The sequence below is a fragment of the Erinaceus europaeus genome, chromosome 15, assembly GCF_950295315.1.
Source record: "Erinaceus europaeus chromosome 15, mEriEur2.1, whole genome shotgun sequence".
Classification (NCBI taxonomy): Eukaryota; Metazoa; Chordata; class Mammalia; order Eulipotyphla; family Erinaceidae; genus Erinaceus; species Erinaceus europaeus.
Window position 1 is genome coordinate 95,118,477 of NC_080176.1, and position 18,842 is coordinate 95,137,318.

The 18,842-nt window shown below is 60.7% G+C and overlaps 1 protein-coding gene across 10 annotated transcripts in view; it reads right to left on the minus strand.

Annotated features, from left to right (window-relative positions):
- Window positions 1-18,842, minus strand: part of ATP9B (ATPase phospholipid transporting 9B (putative)) — a 68,415-nt gene that overhangs the window by 37,532 nt on the left and 12,041 nt on the right. For 7 of the 10 annotated variants that reach the window (XR_009545107.1, XR_009545108.1, XM_060174069.1 and 4 more), the window contains exons 2-8: window positions 18,510-18,683; window positions 11,562-11,712; window positions 9,101-9,214; window positions 7,457-7,565; window positions 4,650-4,708; window positions 3,912-3,963; window positions 3,370-3,464 (exon numbers count right to left, since the gene is read on the minus strand). Coding sequence is in view for 8 of the 10 variants with exons in the window: in XM_060174069.1 (XP_060030052.1) it covers window positions 3,370-3,464; window positions 3,912-3,963; window positions 4,650-4,708; window positions 7,457-7,565; window positions 9,101-9,214; window positions 11,562-11,712; window positions 18,510-18,683 (754 nt within the window). In the remaining 2 variants the exon portion in view is untranslated. Of the gene's footprint in view, window positions 1-3,369; window positions 3,465-3,911; window positions 3,964-4,649; window positions 4,709-7,456; window positions 7,566-9,100; window positions 9,215-11,561; window positions 11,713-18,509; window positions 18,684-18,842 lie in introns of those variants that run through there. The other 3 variants (XM_060174074.1, XM_060174072.1, XM_060174073.1) reach the window with 3 other exon arrangements.

The following is an 18,842-nucleotide window of genomic DNA, read 5'->3' on the forward strand; positions in this document are numbered from 1 at the left end:
GTCTCCTCCCTCTCCCTTTCTCTCTCTCTTCCTGTGTCTCTCTCCCCCTCTGTCTCCTCCCTCTCCCTTTCTCTCTCTCTTCCTGTGTCTCTCTCCCCCTCTGTCTCCTCCCTCTCCCTTTCTCTCTCTATTCCTGTGTGTCTCTCCCCCTCTGTCTCCTCCCTCTCCCTTTCTCTCTCTCTTCCTGTGTGTCTCTCCCCCTCTGTCTCCTCCCTCTCCCTTTCTCTCTCTCTTCCTGTGTGTCTCTCCCCCTCTGTCTCCTCCCTCTCCCTTTCTCTCTCTCTTCCTGTGTCTCTCCCCCTCTGTCTCCTCCCTCTCCCTTTCTCTCTCTCTTCCTGTGTGTCTCTCTCCCCCTGTCTCCTCCCTCTCCCTTTCTCTCTCTCTTCCTGTGTCTCTCTCCCACTCTGTCTCCTCCCTCTCCCTTTCTCTCTCTCTTCCTGTGTCTCTCTCCCCCTCTGTCTCCTCCCTCTCCCTTTCTCTCTCTCTTCCTGTGTGTCTCTCCCCCTCTGACTCCTCCCTCTCCCTTTCTCTCTCTCTTCCTGTGTCTCTCCCCCTCTGTCTCCTCCCTCTCCCTTTCTCTCTCTCTTCCTGTGTCTCTCTCTCCCCCACTGTCTCCTCCCTCTCCCTTTCTCTCTCTCTTCCTGTGTGTCTCTCTCCCTCTGTCTCCTCCCTCTCCCTTTCTCTCTCTCTTCCTGTGTCTCTCTCCCTGTCTCCTCCCTCTCCCTTTCTCTCTCTCTTCCTGTGTGTATCTCTCCCCCTGTCTCCTCCCTCTCCCTTTCTCTCTCTCTTCCTGTGTCTCTCTCTCCCCCACTGTCTCCTCCCTCTCCCTTTCTCTCTCTCTTCCTGTGTGTCTCTCTCCCCCTGTCTCCTCCCTCTCCCTTTCTCTCTCTCTTCCTGTGTGTCTCTCCCTGTCTCCTCCCTCTCCCTTTCTCTCTCTCTTCCTGTGTGTCTCTCTCCCCCTGTCTCCTCCCTCTCCCTTTCTCTCTCTCTTCCTGTGTGTCTCTCCCCGTCTCCTCCCTCTCCCTTTCTCTCTCTCTTCCTGTGTGTCTCTCCACCTCTGTCTCCTCCCTCTCCCTTTCTCTCTCTCTTCCTGTGTGTCTCTCTCCCCCTCTGTCTCCTCCCTCTCCCTTTCTCTCTCTCTTCCTGTGTGTCTCTCCCCCTCTGTCTCCTCCCTCTTCCTTTCTCTCTCTCTTCCTGTGTGTCTCTCCCCCTCTGTCTCCTCCCTCTCCCTTTCTCTCTCTCTTCCTGTGTCTCTCTCCCCCTCTGTCTCCTCCCTCTCCCTTTCTCTCTCTCTTCCTGTGTCTCTCTCCCCCTCTGTCTCCTCCCTCTCCCTTTCTCTCTCTATTCCTGTGTGTCTCTCCCCCTCTGTCTCCTCCCTCTCCCTTTCTCTCTCTCTTCCTGTGTGTCTCTCCACCTCTGTCTCCTCCCTCTCCCTTTCTCTCTCTCTTCCTGTGTGTCTCTCTCCCCCTGTCTCCTCCCTCTTCCTTTCTCTCTCTCTTCCTGTGTGTCTCTCTCCCCCTGTCTCCTCCCTCTCCCTTTCTCTCTCTCTTCCTGTGTGTCTCTCCACCTCTGTCTCCTCCCTCTCCCTTTCTCTCTCTCTTCCTGTGTGTCTCTCTCCCCCTGTCTCCTCCCTCTCCCTTTCTCTCTCTCTTCCTGTGTCTCTCTCTCCCCCACTGTCTCCTCCCTCTCCCTTTCTCTCTCTCTTCTTGTGTGTCTCTCTCCCTGTCTCCTCCCTCTCCCTTTCTCTCTCTCTTCCTGTGTCTCTCCCCCTGTCTCCTCCCTCTTCCTTTCTCTCTCTCTTCCTGTGTGTCTCTCTCCCCCTGTCTCCTCCCTCTCCCTTTCTCTCTCTCTTCCTGTGTGTCTCTCCCCCTCTGTCTCCTCCCTCTTCCTTTCTCTCTCTCTTCCTGTGTGTCTCTCTCCCCCTCTGTCTCCTCCCTCTCCCTTTCTCTCTCTCTTCCTGTGTGTCTCTCTCCCCCTGTCTCCTCCCTCTCCCTTTCTCTCTTCCTGTGTGTCTCTCTCCCCCTCTGTCTCCTCCCTCTCCCTTTCTCTCTCTCTTCCTGTGTGTCTCTCTCCCCCTGTCTCCTCCCTCTCCCTTTCTCTCTCTCTTCCTGTGTGTCTCTCCACCTCTGTCTCCTCCCTCTCCCTTTCTCTCTCTCTTCCTGTGTGTCTCTCCCCCTCTGTCTCCTCCCTCTCCCTTTCTCTCTCTCTTCCTGTGTGTCTCTCCCCGTCTCCTCCCTCTCCCTTTCTCTCTCTCTTCCTGTGTGTCTCTCTCCCCCTCTGTCTCCTCCCTCTCCCTTTCTCTCTCTCTTCCTGTGTGTCTCTCTCCCCCCTCTGTCTCCTCCCTCTCCCTTTCTCTCTCTCTTCCTGTGTGTCTCTCTCCCCCCTCTGTCTCCTCCCTCTCCCTTTCTCTCTTCTTGTGTGTCTCTCTCCCTGTCTCCTCCCTCTCCCTTTCTCTCTCTCTCCCCCTCTGTCTCCTCCCTCTCCCTTTCTCTCTCTCTTCCTGTGTGTCTCTCTCCCTCTGTCTCCTCCCTCTCCCTTTCTCTCTCTCTTCCTGTGTCTCTCCCCCTGTCTCCTCCTTCTCCCTTTCTCCCTCTCTTCCTGTGTGTCTCTCTCCCCCTCTGTCTCCTCCCTCTCCCTTTCTCTCTCTCTTCCTGTGTGTCTCTCTCCCTCTGTCTCCTCCCTCTCCCTTTCTCTCTTCCTGTGTGTCTCTCTCCCCCTCTGTCTCCTCCCTCTCCCTTTCTCTCTCTCTTCCTGTGTGTCTCTCCCCCTCTGTCTCCTCCCTCTCCCTTTCTCTCTCTCTTCCTGTGTGTCTCTCTCCCTCTGTCTCCTCCCTCTCCCTTTCTCTCTCTCTTCCTGTGTGTCTCTCCCCCTCTGTCTCCTCCCTCTCCCTTTCTCTCTCTCTTCCTGTGTGTCTCTCTCCCCCTGTCTCCTCCCTCTCCCTTTCTCTCTCTCTTCCTGTGTGTCTCTCCCCCTCTGTCTCCTCCCTCTCCCTTTCTCTCTCTCTTCCTGTGTGTCTCTCCCCCTCTGTCTCCTCCCTCTCCCTTTCTCTCTCTCTTCCTGTGTGTCTCTCTCCCCCTCTGTCTCCTCCCTCTCCCTTTCTCTCTCTCTTCCTGTGTGTCTCTCTCCCCCTCTGTCTCCTCCCTCTCCCTTTCTCTCTCTCTTCCTGTGTATGTGTGTGTCTCTCTCTCTTCTCCACCCTCCCCCACAAGGAAGGAGCAGCTGGCGGGAGGCAGGGACATGGCAGCCATGTGGTCACAGCGCCACAGACAGAGACCAGGAGAGGAGCAGGAAGGCAGCATGTGGCCTTGGTGGCTTCAGAGCTTGTGGCCGGTGCCGGGGTGGGGGAGGGGTTGCAGACACTGCGCTCACCGCCATGGCAGGCAGCCTCTGCGTGCAGCTCACGGCCGCCTTCAGCTTCCAGTCCGTCTCTCCATCCAGCTGGTCAGTGCGGATGAAGCAGGAGCCTGGGGCAGAGGAGGCCGTCAGCATGGGGCACAGGGAGGCCATATAGGGACAGGTATGAAGCACAGGTGTGTCCCCAACACACACTGGGCAGGGGACAGGTATGTCCCCAACACCCACTGGGTGGGGGCGGGAGGACAGGTGTGTCCCCAGTTCCCCACCTCACACAACTCACGAGCCGACACCCTCAGCGTCATGTGCGCTGCCAGGCGTGGGCGGCTGTGTGGAGTGTGCAGGCCTAGACCCCGGTCTCGGCATTAAGGCGTGGGGGGTGATTCTGTCAGAGTCCCATTTCAGAGCGCACTGGGACACTGCAGCCGTCGCTGTAAAGACTGGGTCAAATATAGTTTGAAAATCAGTGAATTTGGGCACTGTAATCCAAAGACAAATTTTGACCTTTCTAGATGAAAGTTTGCCAACTACCAAATCAGTAATAGAAGTCAACATACCCGCTTTTTCTGATGTCCTGAGAAATATCATGTCAGACGGGATTCTTTGATTCTGCAAAGAACAAAATAAGATATTAAGGATGTATTCCCAAGTTCAAACATTAACACAATTTCACCTCTGTATCGAAGTGGCAAGGACAACCACCCACAAAGTTTCCATTCAGATGGTGGCTGGGTCTTTCAGACGTGTGCCCAGGACAGGCCCTGGAAGCATCTGTGGTGCTGACTGTGGGGAGGCCACACTGCCCTACCTGAGCTGTGAGCAGCTACCTTGCTCAGGACAGCAGGGCTGAGGGGAGGCGAGTGCAGGGAGGAGGGGTGAGGGGGGCAGGGGTGAAAGGATAGGAGTGAGGGAGCAGGGGTGAAAGGGGCAGGGGTGAGGGGATCAGAGGTGAGGGAAGCAGGGGTGAGGGGGCAGGTGCAATGGGACATGTCCCTGCCAGCCCGGCCATGGGGTCTGAGGGGACACTGGCCGGCCATGCCCTCACAGGTCGGGTTAACCTGGGGTCTCCCTGGCCCTGCCCTGCAGGGGCCCCTGTAGGACACTGCCAGCCACACCAGACCGGCTGTCCCTGACTCCAGGAGCGAGCGTGCCCTGTGGTGGCAGGTGTGGGCAGAGACGGGCGCCTCAGCTCAGTCCCAGCACAGCTCGCCTCCACGCGCCCGCCCACAGGTCCAGAGCCTTCTGCCCGCTCGGCGGCCGGCAGCTCACGTCAGGACTCCCGCGGGGACACCCACCTTCTCCACGAGGATGAGGTCCCCGACCTGGATGTCCGAGCTCTGCACCTGCACTCTGCCTTGAAGAGGAGAGGAGCGTCAGCCGGAGACACTGGGCTTCCCGTCCCCAGTCCCGTGGCTGTGCCTCTTCCCTTCCAACCCCAGTGTCCTTCACGGAGGCAAGGCTGCCGCCAGGACAGTCATCTCTCAGAGACGCAGACAGGTGCCAGTGCGACTCGCCCCCCACGCCGCCTCCCTGCCCCCAGGTCCTGAGCCCCCGAATCTGCTGTGACGCCCAGGACCCACTGGAGTTTGGGTCAAAACGCTGCTGTTTCTACGAACCCTTCTTTTCCCCTTTCTTTTTAAAATTATTTATTTATTGAACAGATACAAAGAAATTGAGCGGGGGAGAGACAGAGACACCTGAAGCCCCGCTCCACTGCTCATGAAGGCCCCTCCATAAGTCGGGGTGGGGGCTTGTTCCTGGGGCCCAGGGCGCTGTGAAGTGCGCCCTCTACCAGCTGTGCCAGGCCCGCCCTCCTCTGCTTTGCTGTTTTGTGTGTGGGACCATCTGGGGTCTGTCCTGCTCCAGCTTACCAGCTCCTTCACACAGCGTGTGCTATCATTTTACCCAGCTGTCTAGTACTCTGCGGCATGCCCAACCACGGCCTCCCTGAGCTCTCATCTGCTGGTGACAACTGCATTATTTCCGGTGCTGGCTGTTACGGGAAGTGCTGCCATAAACATGGGTGGGAAATGTGTTTCAGGTAATCACTAAAACCAACTCCTCTCGCACCCCCCCCCCACAAATGGCCACATATCTCCTGGCAGAAATGGAGGGCTGTGGGGTGTGGGGCAGGGGCTCCACCTAGCAGGTCCCTCCTGTAACTGCCCGGCGTCAGGCCGGAGTCGAGGCACCAGGCTTGGACCAGGAAGTGACGTCAGGCTCGAACTAACATGGAGACGTCTACACTAGGGGGGCCGGGGCCCGGCACAGCTGGCAGATCGCACCTGTGCCACACACATGGACTGGGGTTCAAGCACCCGAACCCCACCTGCAGAGGGGAGTCTGGCAGGTGATGGAGCAGGGCTGCAGGGGTCTCTCCCTGCTCTGCCCCTCTCCACCCCACTCCTGTCTCTGTAAGAAACAGAATGGGAGGAGAGGCCAGCAGAACAGGGTGCAGCTGCAGGGTGCAGGCGCCCAGCCCCAGCAGTGCCCCGTGGGGAGATCAGGCTCCCTGGGGGCGGCCCGACTGGCATTAGCAGAACACAAGGAGAAGGAGAAGACAGGTCAGCCGCCCTGGGGCACCTTGGGCAGATGCTTCGGCCTCCCGACCGCCACCGTGACCCGGCCTGTCCACTGCTGCCCAGCACTGTGCACTCAGCCCTGCGGCCCCCTAGGTCCCCCCGGGCCTCAGCCCCTCTGCCCGTCTCCTGTCATGCTCCCGCCAGATGTTCCTCCAGCTGAGGCCTCACCTGCCCCCTCCTCAGAGGGGCTGAGGCAGTGCCCCCTGCCACCCAGGCTCAGGCCCGCCCACTCAGTGCCCCACCTTGAGGGCCAGCGGCCACAGCTCTGTCCTCTCTGGGCGTGGGGAAGGCCAGCGAGGGTCAGGACTAGGCCTCACCCACAGCTGACAGAAGTGAGGAAGCAGTGCCTCTCGGAGCAGCCAGCGTGTCGCTCAGACGGACACTCCACCACAAAGGCCAGCAAGAGAGGCAGAGACCCGGCACGGAGGCTTTCTTCAGCGCCGTGGGCCGGGCTCCAGCCTGGGTGCACAGGGCAAAGCAGCGCCCGGCCGGGTGAGCTACTCCGCCTGCCCTCTCGCGCTTTCCAGCGTTAACAGCAACGAGAAGGTGGCCGGCCGGGTGAGGCAAGCGGCAGAGGCGTGTGGGCTGCACTGCAGCTGAGTGGGGTCCCTCTGAGGCAAGGAGATGGGAAGTCCTTTCTCACACAACAAGCAAAGACGACAGGCCTTCTTCTGCCTCCCAGCCGGAGCACTTGCAGACAGGAGACACCAAGCTGGCGGAGGTGCTAAGGGCGGCGGGACGCGGAGCTGGACACCCTCTCTTCCTCCCTCCGTCCCTCCGTCCTCGTGCGCTCACGCCATCACGCCAGCCGGGACCCACTTGGGCTGTGCTGGCGCCTGTCTCCCTCGACACCCAGGCTAACCGCCACCCGCCGCTGGCAGAGGCCCACCGTGCCAGCCGCGCCGCCCCCGCTCTTTCCTGACACAGACTAAGCCGAGCAGCCACCCCAGCACCCGAGTCGGCGGTGGGCGGTGGGCGGCGGGCGGAGAGCTGAGACGACGGCATGGTCCCCGGTGTGGTCCCTAGCTTGGTGTGGTCCCTAGCTCGGCACGCGCACGCACACGCGCGCACACACACACACACACACACACACACACACACGCACAGCGACGCTGCCCCGTGAGGAAGTGAACCTCCTTTGTGGGAGCATGAATGAGTCCGGGACAAAGCCCCGCCGCGGGCAGAGGAGGGCGGCCACGGATGCTGGGCCAGGTGCAAAGCTGCTCCTCAGTGCAGCCCAGGGCCCAACGGGCCCCGCTTCCTGGCCGCAGTGAAGCGGGGGAGCCCGGTGAGCGTGCTCCGTGGAGGGTGTGCCCAGGGGCCTGCGCCAGGCAACACGGTGCTGCGGCGTGCGGGTGCAGACGGGACGCCCGCGCTCGCGCACCTGCGGGCAGCTAGCCACAATCAAGCTCCAGTGAGACCAGCGTGAAGTCTGCCACCGTGCCAGGGGGCTCTCGGCCACAGCTCCACACGCCACGGGGACGGGCGGCCTCCCGAGCCGAGCGGAGCCTCGCACTGACCTCTGGCCGTCAGCTTGGTGTACGACTGGCCGTTCACTTCCTTGTCCCGCTGGAAACGCCGGCACTCGTCGATGGCCTCCCTGATTATGGTCACGGCCAGAACAAATCCCTGGAGACAAAGCGGGAGGCACGACTGAGACGGGTGGACTCCAACGTGAAGGAAAATGTTTTGGCTACACGCTCCTTCTTCCCCGCAATTACATTACTTTTAAAACATAAAAGGCAAAAAAAGAGGGAGTTGGGCTGTAGCGCAGTGGGTTAAGCGCAGGTGGCGCAAAGCACAAGGACCGGCCTAAGGATCCTGGTTCGAGCCCCCGGCTCCCCACCTGCAGGGGAGTCGCTTCACAGGCGGTGAAGCAGGTCTGCAGGTGTCTGTCTTTCTCTCCCCCTCTCTGTCTTCCCCTCCTCTCTCCATTTCTCTCTGTCCTATCCAACAACGACAACATCAATAACCACAAGAATGTTAAACAACAAGGGCAACAAAAGGGAAAATAAATAAACAAATCTTTAAAGAAAAAGAAAAAAGAAACACCAGAGGAGAGCTACACTACACAGTCAGATGGTCCCAGGCCAAGATGGGCATCACGCTGAAAAGCACCGCTTTGCACAGCTCTGCTGAGGGCTGAGGCACTCAGGCGCTCACAGAGCAGGGAGCAGAGGCCGATGCAGAAGCCGAGCAGCTTCTAGGCCCTTCTGAGGGACAGAAGGTCCCAGAGCTCACTGCCTGGACTCCCGCCACAGCTGGGGGGGGGGGGCGTGGAGTGGAGGTGAGGTCTCTCACAGGCTAAGACCGGCCACTGGGACTCAGACGGGGACCAGCTACAATAGTACAGCCCATAGGCTCCTGACCAGGCAGCTCTGCCCTCGACATCCACCCTCTCCGCTGCCCACCTCCTCTGTGTGGAGCCCTCCCGCAACTGCCCACTGCTCTAGGCCGAGGCTGCAGCCTGGGTCAGACGTCCACGTGGACCCCCTGCACACCCACCCATTTCGGCCGCTCTCCACAGCCCAGACGCCTCGGGGCAGCTGGGGGCTGTGCCCACTGTGGTCACCCAGACGCCTCGGGGCAGCTGGGGGCTGTGCCCACTGTGGTCACCCAGACGCCTCGGGGCAGCTGGGGGCTGTGCCCACGGTGGTCACCCAGACGCCTCGGGGCAGCTGTGCCCACGGTGGTCATCCAGATGCCTCGGGGCAGCTGTGCCCACGGTGGTCACCCAGACGCGGCCGCTCAGCGGGTGTTACGGCAGAGAGCAGAGCTGCTCCATGGCTGATGACACTCCCTTTGCGTGGAGCCCTCTGAACATAGAACTAGGAGAGCGGCGACCTTCACTCCAACAGAAACCGCAACGAGTCACGTCCCGGTCAGTTACTTTGCACCACAGGAGAAAAAAGAGCTCGGTGCAGAGCTGAGCGGGTACACGGCAGCTCCAGGAGTGACTTAGGAGAGGAGGACTACTGACCAAGCTACCACTGCTTGAGAAACATCCCGATTTCAGTCGGCGCAGGGGAACAAGAGCGAGCGGCCATCAGACAGGGTGCGGGAACCACCACCCGCACCATGGCGGGTCTGGGCGAGGCGCCTCGGAGCCAGGGCAAAGTCAGGGGGCAGCCTGCCGCCTCCCTCCCTCCCCAGCCGCCCCTCACCAGAGGCGCCCAGTAGGTGTACAGGTAGCCGATCTTCAGGGCCGGCACGAACTGAGAGCAGGACACGACCAGGAAGTAGAGGTTCAAGAAGAACTTGAACTGTTCATACAGGACCTGCAAAACAAAGGCTGTAAGCGCCGGCTGACTGAGCAGCTCAGCCCACAAGTGGCGTCCGGGGGGAGGCGCCGGTGCTGGTCCGGCCTCTGCTGGGAGCGTCCGCTTGGCCGCTTGGCCGGGCGGCTCTCCGTCACGGCAGCTGAGTGGGCAGCCCCGGGCGGGTGCCACAGGGCCGGCTCCCGACCTCCTGTGGAGGTCACACCCCGAGAGATGCGACGGCTTTCTGACTGAGGGCGTGTGAACAGGACAGCCTGGCCCTGGCGCCCACGGAAGCCACCTCCAGGCTCCGGGTCGCCACCTCACGCCCCTGACAGCCCCTGGCACGTCTCCAACAGGGTCTCCGAGCACGAGACAGGTGTCTCTGACGCCGCGATGGCTGAGGACCCAAACCCTGACTTGTGCTCTGTCTGCTGCTTTTAATTCTGAAAGAATCGCCTCTGAGGGAAAACAAGAGCCTGCAAACCGACACGTCCGTGACAAGTGCCTCAGAGTGTTTTTGAGATGAAGATCCAAGCGTAACAGAACTCAAGACCGTCTGCGCGCAGGTGGAAACGACAAACCCACCACCGTGTGAATCGGAAACCTCCTCAGAGGCTGCTCTTCGTGCGCCTGGGAAGCACGGCCGTTTGGCAGGAGCCGAGGGGTAAGTGCCCGCCTTGGGCTTAGAACGTGTCCGCGGTCACGTCACCTGCACCGCCCCGCACCACGTGCGCGGCCGCAAACTCTGTATGCTGATGACACGCTTCTGTTCATAATCATGCTCAATTACTGTCTAAAAATGTTTTGAATCATTTCATAAATTAATCTCAGCAGGAGAGAAAGCTCTCTTTTTCCTTGGTGATTTCTTTAAAATCTCAGTTAGCATAAATTATATCTATTAGCAATTCAGAAATTGCCATTTGTGCTAAAAATGGCATAGAACTCCTTCTGTGCAATTACCAAATGTTTCTAAAATAGCACGTTTTAGATGAACAGACTAATTTCATAGACGATCTGAGGAAAACAATCATTCACAGGCAAAGCAGAGGCGGCAGCAGGTAGGTCCCGGAGCAGCCGGGGCCGGGCTCGGCCCGACGTGGGACCCGCTCCACTCCACCTCGGGCTCCGCACCTTGCTGTCCGCCGGGCGGGCGAGTCGCGGCCCTGCGCACAGAGCGTTCAGTGCTCAGCCAGTCTGTGAGCGCGGCTGAGGAGACACCGAGGATCCTTCGTGCACGTGGACTCGCCCGCTGGCGTTTAAGAGTGGAGCCTGTGAGGCATCTGGCGCTCGCCACAGCCACAGTGCGGGAGAAGGGGGTGGTCAGTGCCCAGTCAGCGCGGCAGCGCGGGAGCTGAGCTGACGACAGGGCGAAAGCCTCAGCGGTCGGGGAGACAGACACAGACAGAGAGAATGACTCAGCCTCTCCAGCTCCACGTGGACTTGAGCCGTGTCTCAGTCAGAACAGCCCAGAACAGAATAGCGAGAAGCGGGTGAGATGCCTACACATCAGCGTCTGTCACAGGATGCCTCGCTAGGAATGACCCACAGCGTCACAAGGCGTCACCACTCACGTGGATGGGCGTAGGGACGCATTCGCTGCTACGTGACGCCCCTGGATAGGGCTGAGCACCTGGCTCCAGAGGGCAGAACCACTCCTTAGTCAGGCAAAACGGAGGACTCGTTTTATGAGTTTACGCAGCATTACTGGAGTATTTCTAGAACAATGTAAAGATAGTGTATGGAACTCTGGTGGTGGGAATTGTACCCCTATTAACCTACAATCTTGTCGATAATTATTAAATCGGTAATAAAAGAGGGAGTAGAAAGCTTAAAAAAAACATAGTGCTTGATGGGGACCAGGTGATGACACACCCAGTTAAATGCACAAAATACTAAGTGCAAGGACCAGTGCAAGGATCTGGGTTCGAGCACCCACTTCCCACTTGCAGGGGGGGAAGCTTCACGAGTGGTGAAGCAGAGCTGCGGGTGTCTCTCTTTTTCTCTCCCTCTCTCTTTCCCCCTCTTCTCTCAATTCCTCTCTCTCCTGTCCAATGAAATGGGAACAAAAAACCCGCACTAGGAGCAGTGGGCTCTGTGGTGTCAGGACTGAGCTCCAACGATAACCAGGGGCAATAACAATAATAACCAAAATAAAGGCAGCGTTTAGCCAGAAGCCAAGGCAACAATAACCATGGTTTTCTGGACGTGAGCTGTGAGACACAGGGAGCTGGAGATCCAGGGGCTGTGAGCACCACCAATTCAAGGGTACTGGCTCGGGCGGCGCAGTTCACAGGGAGATTGAAATGAAAACAAAGGCAGCTCAAAGCCTGCTAGGCAAACCATTCCGAAGAGCCAGGCCCCTTACCCCAGGCACAAATGTGAATATGTTGTACTTCTGGTTCTTTATCGCGTTCCTGGGATGCTTCTCCTCACACTTTTCAGGACACCCAAGCCACACTGTTCGAGCTTTTAGCTCTTTCTTTCTTCGGCAGACATTTACTAGGCAGTCACAGCAGCTGCGTGAAACAAAAGACAGAGATTACATGTTCTAGAACATTCTCCCAGAGGTCTGCGGGTCTACCGCCAAATCTGACGGCTCAGTCAGGCACCAACAGCACAGTCGGCTCAACTGCTGTGTGGTGTGGAGAGGACAGTCTCCATGAACATGTGAGAAAGGCTGCAGGCGCATACTGGGCTCAGGGCCTGACGCCCAGCTGTGTGACGGTGACAGGACCTGAGGCCCCCAGCTGTGTGATGGTGTCAGGACCTGAGGCCCAGCTGTGTGATGGTGTCAGGACCTGAGGCCCAGGTGTGTGATGGTGACAGGACCTGAGGCCCAGGTGTGTGATGGTGACAGGACCTGAGGCCCAGGTGTGTGATGGTGTCAGGACCTGAGGCCCAGGTGTGTGACGGTGTCAGGGCCTGAGGCCCAGGTGTGTGACGGTGTCAGGGCCTGAGGCTCCAGCTGTGTGATGGTGTCAGGGCCTGAGGCTCTAGCTGTGTGATGGTGTCAGGGCCTGAGGCCCCAGCTGTGTGACGGTGTCAGGACCTGAGGCCCAGGTGTGTGATGGTGTCAGGGACTGAGGCCCAGCTGTGTGATGGTGTCAGGGCCTGAGGCCCCAGCTGTGTGATGGTGACAGGACCTGAGGCCCAGGTGTGTGATGATGTCAGGACCTGAGGCCCAGCAGTGTGATGGTGACAGGGCCTGAGGCCCAGCTGTGTGACGGTGACAGGACCTGAGGCCCAGCTGTGTGACGGTGACAGGACCTGAGGCCACAGCTGTGTGATGGTGACAGGACCTGAGGCCCCAGTTGTGTGATGGTGTCAGGACCTGAGGCCCAGCTGTGTGACGGTGTCAGGGCCTAAGGCCCCAGCTGTGTGACGGTGTCAGGACCTGAGCCCCAGCTGTGTGACGGTGTCAGGGCCTGAGGCCCAGGTGTGTGATGGTGTCAGGGCCTGAGGCCCCAGCTGTGTGATGGTGACAGGACCTGAGGCCCAGCTGTGTGATGGTGTCAGGGCCTGAGGCCCAGGTGTGTGATGGTGTCAGGGCCTGAGGCCCAGGTGTGTGATGGTGACAGGACCTGAGGCCCCAGATGTGTGATGGTGACAGGACCTGAGGCCCCAGATGTGTGACGGTGTCAGGACCTGAGGCCCCAGATGTGTGACGGTGTCAGGACCTGAGGCCCCAGCTGTGTGATGGTGTCAGGGCCTGAGGCCCCAGATGTGTGACGGTGTCAGGGCCTGAGGCCCCAGATGTGTGACGGTGTCAGGACCTGAGGCCCCAGATGTGTGACGGTGTAAGGGCCTGATGCCCCAGCTGTGTGATGGTGTCAGGGCCTGAGGCCCAGGTGTGTGATGGTGTCAGGGCCTGAGGCCCAGGTGTGTGATGGTGTCAGGGCCTGAGGCCGCAGCTGTGTGATGGTGTCAGGGCCTGAGGCCCAACTGTGTGATGGTGTCAGGGCCAGAGGCCCAGCTGTGTGATGGTGTCAGGGCCAGAGGCCCAGCTGTGTGATGGTGTCAGGGCCTGAGGCCCAGCTGTGTGATGGTGTCAGGGCCTGAGGCCCAGCTAGTGATGGTGTCAGGGCCTGAGGCCCAGCTGTGTGATGGTGTCAGGGCCTGAGGCCCAGCTGTGTGATGGTGTCAGGGCCTGAGGCCCAGGTGTGTGATGGTGTCAGGACCTGAGGCCCAGGTGTGTGATGGTGTCAGGGCCTGAAGCCCAGCTGTGTGATGGTGTCAGGGCCTGAGGACCAGGTGTGTGATGGTGACAGGACCTGAGGCCCAGCTGTGTGACGGTGACAGGACCTGAGGCCCCAGCTGTGTGACGGTGACAGGACCTGAGGCCCCAGATGTGTGATGGTGTCAGGGCCTGAGGCCCCAGATGTGTGATGGTGTCAGGACCTGAGGCCCCAGATGTGTGACGGTGTCAGGACCTGAGGCCCCAGATGTGTGACGGTGTCAGAGCCTGAGGCCCCAGATGTGTGACGGTGTCAGGGCCTGAGGCCCAGGTGTGTGACGGTGTCAGGGCCTGAGGCCCAGGTGTGTGATGGTGTCAGGGCCTGAGGCCCAGCTGTGTGATGGTGTCAGGGCCTGAGGCCCCAGCTGTGTGATGGTGTCAGGACCTGAGGCCCAGCTGTGTGATGGTGACAGGACCTGAGGCCCAGCTGTGTGATGGTGTCAGGACCTGAGGCCCCAGCTATGTGATGGTGACAGGGCCTGAGGCCCAGGTGTGTGATGGTGTCAGGGCCTGAGGCTCCAGCTGTGTGATGGTGTCAGGGCCTGAGGCTCCAGCTCTGTGATGGTGTCAGGGCCTGAGGCTCCAGCTGTGTGATGGTGTCAGGGCCTGAGGCTCCAGCTGTGTGATCGTGACAGGAACTGAGGCCCAGCTGTGTGATGGTGACAGGACCTGAGGCCCAGCTGTGTGATGGTGTCAGGGCCTGAGGCCCAGGTGTGTGATGGTGACAGGACCTGAGGCCCCACTGTGTGACGGTGACAGGACCTGAGGCCCCAGCTGTGTGACGGTGTCAGGGCCTGAGACCCAGCTGTGTGACGGTGTCAGGGCCTGAGGCCCAGGTGTGTGACGGTGTCAGGGCCTGAGGCCCAGGTGTGTGATGGTGACAGGACCTGAGGCCCAGATGTGTGACGGTGACAGGACCTGAGGCCCCAGCTGTGTGACGGTGACAGGACCTGAGGCCCCAGATGTGTGACGGTGACAGGACCTGAGGCCCCAGATGTGTGATGGTGTCAGGGCCTGAGGCCCCAGCTGTGTGATGGTGTCAGGGCCTGAGGCCCCAGATGTGTGCCGGTGTCAGGGCCTGAGGCCGCAGATGTGTGACGGTGTCAGGACCTGAGGCCCCAGATGTGTGACGGTGTCAGGGCCTGAGGCCCAGGTGTGTGACGGTGTCAGGGCCTGAGGCCCAGGTATATGACGGTGTCAGGGCCAGAGGCCCAGGTGTGTGATGGTGTCAGGGCCTGAGGCCCCATATGTGTGACGGTGTCAGGACCTGAGGCCCCAGATGTGTGACTGTGTCAGGACCTGAGGCCCAGGTGTGTGATGGTGACAGGACCTGAGGCCCAGGTGTGTGATGGTGTCAGGACCTGAGGCCCCAGCTATGTGATGGTGACAGGACCTGAGGCCCAGGTGTGTGATGGTGTCAGGGCCTGAGGCTCCAGCTGTGTGATGGTGTCAGGCCTGAGGCTCCAGCTGTGTGATGGTGTCAGGGCCTGAGGCTCCAGCTGTGTGATGGTGTCAGGGCCTGAGGGCCAGGTGTGTGATGGTGACAGGACCTGAGGCCCCACTGTGTGACGGTGACAGGACCTGAGGCCCCACTGTGTGATGGTGACTGGACCTGAGGCCCCAGCTGTGTGACGGTGTCAGGGCCTGAGGCCCCAGCTGTGTGACGGTGTCAGGGCCTGAGGCCCCAATGTGTGACGGTGTCAGGGCCTGAGGCCCCAGCTGTGTGACGGTGTCAGGGCCTGAGGACCCAGCTGTGTGACGGTGTCAGGGCCTGAGGCCCCAGCTGTGTGACGGTGTCAGGGCCTGAGGCCCCAGCTGTGTGACGGTGTCAGGGCCTGAGGCCCCAGCTGTGTGACGGTGTCAGGGCCTGAGGCCCCAGCTGTGTGACGGTGTCAGGGCCTGAGGCCCCAGCTGTGTGATGGTGTCAGGGCCTGAAGCCCAGGTGTGTGATGGTGTCAGGGCCTGAGACCCAGGTGTGTGACGGTGACAGGACCTGAGGCCCAGCTGTGTGACGGTGACAGGACCTGAGGCCCAGCTTTGTGACGGTGACAGGACCTGAGGCCCCAGCTGTGTGACGGTGACAGGACCTGAGGCCCCAGATGTTTGATGGTGACAGGGCCTGAGGCCCCAGCTGTGTGATGGTGTCAGGACCTGAGGCCCCAGCTGTGTGACGGTGTCAGGGCCTGAGGCCCCAGCTGTGTGACGGTGTCAGGACCTGAGGCCCCAGATGTGTGACGGTGTCAGGGCCTGAGGCCCCAGATGTGTGACGGTGTCAGGGCCTGAGGCCCAGGTGTGTGACGGTGTCAGGGCCTGAGGCCCAGCTGTGTGATGGTGTCAGGGCCTGAGGCCCCAGCTGTGTGATGGTGACAGGACCTGAGGCCCAGGTGTGTGATGGTGTCAGGGCCTGAGGCCCAGCTGTGTGATGGTGTCAGGACCTGAGGCCCAGCTGTGTGATGGTGTCATGGCCTGAGTCCCAGCTGTGTGATGGTGTCAGGGCCTGAGGCCCAGGTGTGTGACCGTGACAGGACCTGAGGCCCAGCTGTGTGACAGTGACAGGACCTGAGGCCCCAGCTGTGTGATGGTGTCAGGACCTGAGGCCCCAGCTGTGTGATGGTGTCAGGACCTGAGGCCCCAGATGTGTGATGGTGTCAGTGCCTGAGGCCCCAGCTGTGTGACGGTATCAGGGTCTGAGGCCCCAGATGTGTGACGGTGTCAGGACCTGAGGCCCCAGATGTGTGATGGTGTCAGGGCCTGAGGCCCCATATGTGTGACGGTGTCAGGGCCTGAGGCCCAGGTGTGTGACGGTGTCAGGGCTTGAGGCCCAGGTGTGTGATGGTGTCAGGGCCTGAGGCCCAGCTGTGTTATGGTGTCAGGGCCTGAGGCCCCAGTTGTGTGATGGTGTCAGGACCTGAGGCCCAGCTGTGTGATGGTGTCAGGGCCTGAGGCCCAGCTGTGTGACGGTGTCAGGGCCTGAGGCCCCAGTTGTGTGATGGTGTCAGGACCTGAGGCCCAGCTGTGTGATGGTGTCAGGGCCTGAGGCCCAGCTGTGTGACGGTGTCAGGGCCTGAGGCCCCAGATGTGTGATGGTGTCAGGGCCTGAGGACCCAGATGTGTGACGGTGTCAGGACCTGAGGCCCCAGATGTGTGACGGTGTCAGGGCCTGAGGCCCAGATGTGTGATGGTGTCAGGGCCTGAGGCCCAGGTGTGTGATGGTGTCAGGGCCTGAGGCCCAGCTGTGTGATGGTGTCAGGGCCTGAGGCCCCAGCTGTGTGATGGTGACAGGACCTGAGGCCCCAGATGTGTGATGGTGACAGGACCTGAGGCCCAGGTGTGTGATGGTGTCAGGACCTGAGGCCCCAGCTATGTGATGGTGACAGGACCTGAGGGCCAGGTGTGTGATGGTGTCAGCGCCTGAGGCTCCAGCTGTGTGATGGTGTCAGGGCCTGAGGCTCCAGCTGTGTGATGGTGTCAGGGCCTGAGGCTACAGCTGTGTGATGGTGTCAGGGCCTGAGGCTCCAGCTGTGTGATGGTGACAGGATCTGAGGCCCAGGTGTGTGATGGTGACAGGACCTGAGGCCCAGCTGTGTGATGGTGACAGGACCTGAGGCCCAGCTGTGTGATGGTGACAGGACCTGAGGCCCAGCTGTGTGATGGTGTCATTGCCTGAGGCCCAGGTGTGTGATAGTGACAGGATCTGAGGCCCCACTGTGTGACGGTGTCAGGGCCTGAGGCCCCAGCTGTGTGACGGTGTCAGGGCCTGAGGACCCAGCTGTGTGACGGTGTCAGGGCCTGAGGCCCCAGCTGTGTGACGGTGTCAGGGCCTGAGGCCACAGCTGTGTGACGGTGTCAGGGCCTGAGGCCCCAGATGTGTGACAGTGTCAGGGCTTGAGGCCCCAGCTGTGTGACGGTGTCAGGGCCTGAGGCCCCAGCTGTGTGACAGTGTCAGGGCCTGAGGCCCAGCTGTGTGACGGTGTCAGGGCCTGAGGCCCAGGTGTGTGATGGTGTCAGGGCCTGAGGCCCAGCTGTGTGATGGTGTCAGGGCCTGAGACCCAGGTGTGTGATGGTGTCAGGGCCTGAGGCCCAGGTGTGTGATGGTGTCAGGGTGAGGCCCAGCTGTGTGATGGTGACAGGACCTGAGGCCCAGGTGTGTGATGGTGTCAGGGCCTGAGGCCCAGGTGTGTGATGGTGTCAGGGTGAGGCCCAGCTGTGTGATGGTGTCAGGACCTGAGGCCCAGGTGTGTGATGGTGTCAGGGCCTGAGGCCCAGTTGTGTGATGGTGACAGGGCCTGAGGCCCAGCTGTTTGTTGGTGACAGGACCTGAGGTCCCAGCTGTGTGATGGTGACAGGACCAGAGGCCCCAGCTGTGTGATGGTGACAGGACCTGAGGCCCAGGTGTGTGATGGTGACAGGACCTGAGGCCCAGGTGTGTGATGGTGACAGGACCTGAGGCCCCAGTTGTGTGATGGTGTCAGGGCCTGAGATCCAGCTGTGTGATGGTGTCAGGGCCTGAGGTCCAGGTGTGTGATGGTGTCAGGGCCTGAGGCCCCAGCTGTGTGACGGTGACAGGACCTGAGGCCCCAGCTGTGTGACGGTGTCAGGGCCTGAGGCCCCAGCTGTGTGATGGTGTCAGGGCCTGAGGCCCCAGCTGTGTGAAGGTGTCAGGGCCTGAGGCCCCAGCTGTGTGACGGTGTCAGGGCCTGAGGCCCCAGCTGTGTGACGGTGTCAGGGCCTGAGGCCCCAGCTGTGTGATGGTGTCAGGACCTGAGGCCCAGGTGTGTGATGGTGACAGGACCTGAGGTCCCAGCTGTGTGATGGTGTTAGCACGTGACAAGAGGTCCATGGCTCTTGGGGAGTCACGGGGTTGTCAGCGACACCCCTCAGTCATGTATGGACCCTCCCAGCTGTGCATGGCTCCAGTGCTTGGTCCTCCTCTGGCTCCCCTGGGTTTGATCCCCCCTGCCCAGGGCTCCGACCTCCCCCAGGTCTCTGCACCCTCTCCTCAGGGCCCTGTCACCCGTCCCCAGGTGTCCCCCCAGCTCTGCCTCCTTCGCCCGACATGTGACAGACGCCAGCTCTCACTTGGTGCACAGCAGCTTCCAGAGGCCGCAGAGCAGCCTGGTCAGCCCCCTGGGTCTGCGAGCCGCCCGGGCACGGGGCAGCGTCTGGTAGTCGCTCTCCTCATTCTCAAAGCCCCCCTCACACATCATCAGGGGCATCTCGTCCAGGTGTGCAGACTCGTCTTCCAGCAGAAACCTGGGAGGGTGCAGACACGCCGTGAGGCCGGGCAGAAGCCACCATGAGGACAAGGTGCCACAGGACAGAGCCAACACAGGATAGAGACATCCACAAGTCGCCACCTGCTCCATGCCCAGAGTGGAGGGTGCCAGCAGCACAGGCCATCCAGACGCAGTG